The 4334-nt window shown below is 66.0% G+C and overlaps 2 protein-coding genes across 2 annotated transcripts in view; one reads left to right on the top strand and one right to left on the bottom strand.

Annotated features, from left to right (window-relative positions):
* Positions 1–4334, bottom strand: part of CCDC154 (coiled-coil domain containing 154) — a 162078-nt gene that overhangs the window by 76976 nt on the left and 80768 nt on the right.
* BAIAP3 (BAI1 associated protein 3) overlaps positions 1–4334 on the top strand; it is a 17216-nt gene that overhangs the window by 4411 nt on the left and 8471 nt on the right. Inside the window, 2 exon segments of the mRNA XM_077762749.1 lie at positions 40–99; positions 2247–2354. Coding sequence (XP_077618875.1) covers positions 40–99; positions 2247–2354 — 168 coding nt within the window.

Below are 4334 nucleotides of genomic sequence, written 5' to 3'. Positions count from 1 at the left end.
TGTGCGGCTGCGAGCGCGCTGTGCCTTGCGTCTCTGGAGCCCTTGCGGAGCGCGGCATCTTCGGAACCCCGGACCCCGCGCCCCCCGGCCTGGCCTACGGTGAGTGCGAGGGCTCCGGACGGGCTTGGGGCGCCGTTCCCTGCGGCTGCCCCCCTGGCGCCCGGCCAGGCTCCTGCGTTGCGAACCCCGAGGGGCGCGGGGAAGACCCCCGAGGAGGAGGGCGGCGGGAGGTCGGGAACACGCGCCCTTGGCTCCGGGGAAACTGAGGCTGACTCGTGCTCGGAGGGCCCGCGGCCCCAAGAGCGCCCGAGCGGGCGGGGACCGAGGGGGCGGGCAGCAGGACCCCCCCNCTGCGACTTCAGAGACGCTCCGCGGGGGGTCCCAGGTGCCCCCAGCGCCCCGTCCCTCCCACCCTGCCTCGAGTCGCAGTAGGACTCCTAGCCTCCACGAATCTCTCCAGGGGTCGGAACACTGTAAAACAACACGCACCCACCAGGCTCCTGACCTGCCGGCGACCACCCGCTCNGAACTGGGGCCCCCACCCCCGAGGCTCTGGGGGGGGGCGGGTGGGGAGGGAGGGGAACATGGAGGTGGAGGAGGGTGAGTAATGACGGGGAGGGAGCCTCGGAGGAAGAACGGATGGAGAATTTCATTTTTCATGCGTTCATTCTAGAAGCATCTAGGTAGCTCCTTACAGTTGATCTCAGGCTTCCCTCGGGCTTCAGGTCCAGCTACAGAGGGCCTTAAAATCACATTCCCAGCCCCCCCACCCAGGAATCAGGTTGGGGTCGGATCTCAGGGAGCAGCGGTCGTGATGGACACTGTGCTGTGTGCAGGGGAGCACTGTCTAGGGAGTCACAGGCACCACAGCCAAAAATCCATTAAAAAAAAAAAAGGGTCTGACTGGGCTGGAAAGAGAAGACCGAGAGGGCGACATGGAGACCAGGATGTGGGGCCAGACACCCTGCCACACCCAGGGCAGCATCAATGGACCCCTGCCCCCGCTTCACCAGGGACCAGATTTTGGTAAGAAGGACCTGGTGTTCTGAGTGTTTATTATAAAGGTGTTTATTCACCGTGAAGGAGGCCAGGCGGCCCCAGGGGACACTGACTAGAAGGACACACACCTGCCTTGGTGCCACCTAAGCCCACAGGTGAGCTTACAGGACAGCCTCCAGGCCGGTCAGCCCAGGCCGGGGCTGTGAAACGGGGCAGTGATATCCACTTTGCAGAATTGTCGTTTCCCATTCAACCTGGGTCTTGAAGACACCCAGGGGACAGGGTGGGCCCGGCCCTTCCGGCATGGCCCCAGTGCCAGCGTGGCATTCGGCTCCTCGGCCAGCCTCCCTTTACCCGTTGGGCAGCGCTTCTGGCCCTGGTGGCCGGGCGTGAGCAAAGGATACAGACACACGTTGCTGTGGGCTGCTGCCCAGGCCCAGGAGGGACAGAGACGGGGAGAGCTCAAGGAGGGGCTCTGTCGGCGGCTGGCAGAGGGTCCCTGCGGCCGCAAGTGCTTCCTGGGGCTCAGCCACGCACCCACCGTGGCTCTGCGTGAGGTGCTGGCTGGCTCCCAGGGCCCAGGCCATTCCGGGCAGAAACGTCATCAGTGCCCCAGCAGCCGAGGGTTTCCAGGGCAACGGGAGGTGTGTCTGGGCACCCAGGGCTGAGCCGTGTCTCCCAGACACCTGTGTCCAGACGCCACTTTTGCTCCCATCCAGTCCACGGGCTGAGGGAGGGAGCGCCCCTGCCCGGACCCCAGAACTCAGGGTGGGCCGGGAGCTTAGAGCTTGAACACCGTGGTCAGAGTGGAGTTCACCCCTGGCCGCTTGCTGGCTCTGTGGCCTTGGGTAAGCTCCTAACCCCTCATTTGGGGGCTTTTGGGGGCTGTGACTATCAGGTGAGGTGGCTCCCCCTCTACCTTGAACAGTTTACTGTCACAAAGACACCCTGTTTCTGTGGCTCAGGCCACTTGGCTCCTGCGTCATGTTTGTCTCTGCGACTGTGAGCCCCTGTAGCCCCCGTCACATGCAGACGCAATCGGCGGTTGCCCTGGCAACAGCTCAAGCAGTGGCTGCTCCCTTGGCTTCGGGGGTCTGCGGCGGTAGTGGCCTCTTCCCCACAGCTAGAGAGGAGAAGGGGGGCCCTGATGCCCGTCCCCTTAAGTCCTCACCGCTGGCAGTAGGGGCGGCAGCTTCCAGAACTACGTGCCAAGCCGCTGAGCCCCCTCCACACATCCCCCCGCCCAGTCTTTGTGGGGAGGCCGCCAGGAGCAGGCACTGAGAAGTACGAGGAAGCTGGGGCCTCACTTCAGGGCATGAGGCAGCTGTCCTTTCTGTCCCCAGCTCTCGGGCCAGGTCAGATGAGACCCTCTGAGCCTGGCATTGTCCGGGGCTCCGTAGGACCAGGGCTGGGGCACCAGGGAACAGGAGGAAGGGCTGTCTGCGGTGGTGGCCTGAGCTGCTGGGGGGACCGAGCAGGGACGGCAGTCCTGGGGCCACTGCGAGACAGACAGACACAGCTGGGGGCGGGGATCCGATTTGTTCCACAAAACCTGCTCAGGACTCATGAGGTGCCGCCTGCCCTGGCCCCAGCTCTCCCAAAAGGGCCTGTGATTCTAAGGAGGCGTAGCAGATGCTACGTGCAGCAACACGGGCACAGCCTGGGGAGCTGGCCCGGGCACACGGGGCAGAGGTGGGTCTACCCCGGCTGTGCCACCAGCGGCCCATGAGATCTGGGGCGAGCGTACTTAGATCCAGCTGAGCCCCGTTGCCCTATTTTGCCCAGTAAAAGTGCAGCGCTCCTCTGCACGGGCTGTGCCTGGCCCGGAGGTGCCCTCAGTGCGTGGACGAGTGAGCACCAGCAGGGAAGGGACCAGGGCAGTGAGTGCAAACGCCCCGTGGCACACCGCGGGGAGCGCGGTATGTCCTGTCATCGGAGCCAGGCTGACAGTCCGGGACACGGAAGTCCGAGGGGCAGATTCAGCCTAGCGGGGTGGGGGTGGGGCCAGCACTTTCCTCTGATAGTTTCCAGCAGGTGCACCAGGACCCCCCTGGGGGTTTGGGGAGACCCGGGGCCTGAGCTTGTTGCCCGAGCAGGGAAGAGGCAGGTGCCTGCGCTGGGCAGGGCTGTGGAGGGGGAGGGCTCGAAGGCCCGCAGCTGCTCAGTGGTCCTCCTGCCCTTCCTCCTGGGGTCAGCAGGGGACACCGTGTCCCCCCGGAGGAGGTGTGCAGGGTGACAGTGAGCTGGCCTTCACAGGGTGGCAGAGCCAGGAGAGGCTGGAGACAGCAGTGGGAGCAGCAGGCCTCCGCCGGGGAGGCCCAGGGCCCCGCCACCCAGACAGCAAGGTGTCCCCCATACCCACAGATGCCTCCTCCTGGGGTCACTGGCTCGGCACCCCTCCCCCCCGGGGGCTCAGCCCCGCACAGGTTGTGTCTGCACTGAGCCGAGTGACCAGGACTGAGCTGGCTTCAGGTGCCAACGAGGGGCTGCGTGGCCCAGGCTTTACTCCTTGGCAAAAAGCCCCTCTCTGTCCCAGCCGTGACATCTGTCGGCTGCCGCAAGCAGGACACGGACACGGTAGTCTGGTGCCACGACAACACGGGGCATTTTCAGGACAGGAGAGGGAGAGTGCGCAGGGCCTCGCCCCCCAAACTCCTCAGAAGGGGCAGGACTTGTTCCACAGTTTCATTTCTCCTGACTGCGGGCGACAGACCGTTCCCTGCAGGGCGGCCCGAGGACTGAGGCTGGGGCGCTGTCCCTGGCGGCGCCAGGTGGGTGAGGACTCGCCAGTGGCCCCTCCTGCGCATGCTGGTCACTCAGGGTGAAGGGATGTCAGGGAGGGCCCCCGGCTCGGTGGCCTCTGCTTGCCCAAGCTCCTCTGCAGGATGAGGATTTGGGGGTCCCGGCGGGGGGGCTGTGCCCGACCGGGCCCCAGACGGACCACACAGGCTGGGTGAGCTGGGCACCCCTCCCCCACAACTCCGTCGCCTTTGCAAAGTGCCCGGGAGACACGGGCACTTGCCGCCGAGCCGTCCTAGGACTCCAGGGACACAGCCAGGGGTCGCAGCCCTGGGTGGGCGCCGGTGGGCGTATGCGGAAGAACGGCCGCTCTGCGGGGAAGTCCGGCAGCAACCGGTCAGCTCGTCTCGGCCCGGAAGCGGCCCTGCCAGGATGTCCCATTTTGCAGATGGGACATGAAGGCTTAGGGAGACCAAGGGACGCCCCGGGTGCCCGGCAGGAGTGCCCGCGCCCCCCCGGGTGCCCAGCGGCCGTCCGCCGCCCCCTGCTGCGCAGGCCGAGGATCGCAGCCTCTGGGGTTCCGGCTAGTCCGTTCA

The sequence above is a fragment of the Crocuta crocuta genome, unplaced genomic scaffold (genome assembly GCF_008692635.1).
Source record: "Crocuta crocuta isolate KB4526 unplaced genomic scaffold, BGI_CrCroc_1.0 scaffold234, whole genome shotgun sequence".
Taxonomy (NCBI): domain Eukaryota; kingdom Metazoa; phylum Chordata; class Mammalia; order Carnivora; family Hyaenidae; genus Crocuta; species Crocuta crocuta.
This window is presented reverse-complemented; position numbering and strand designations above follow the sequence as displayed.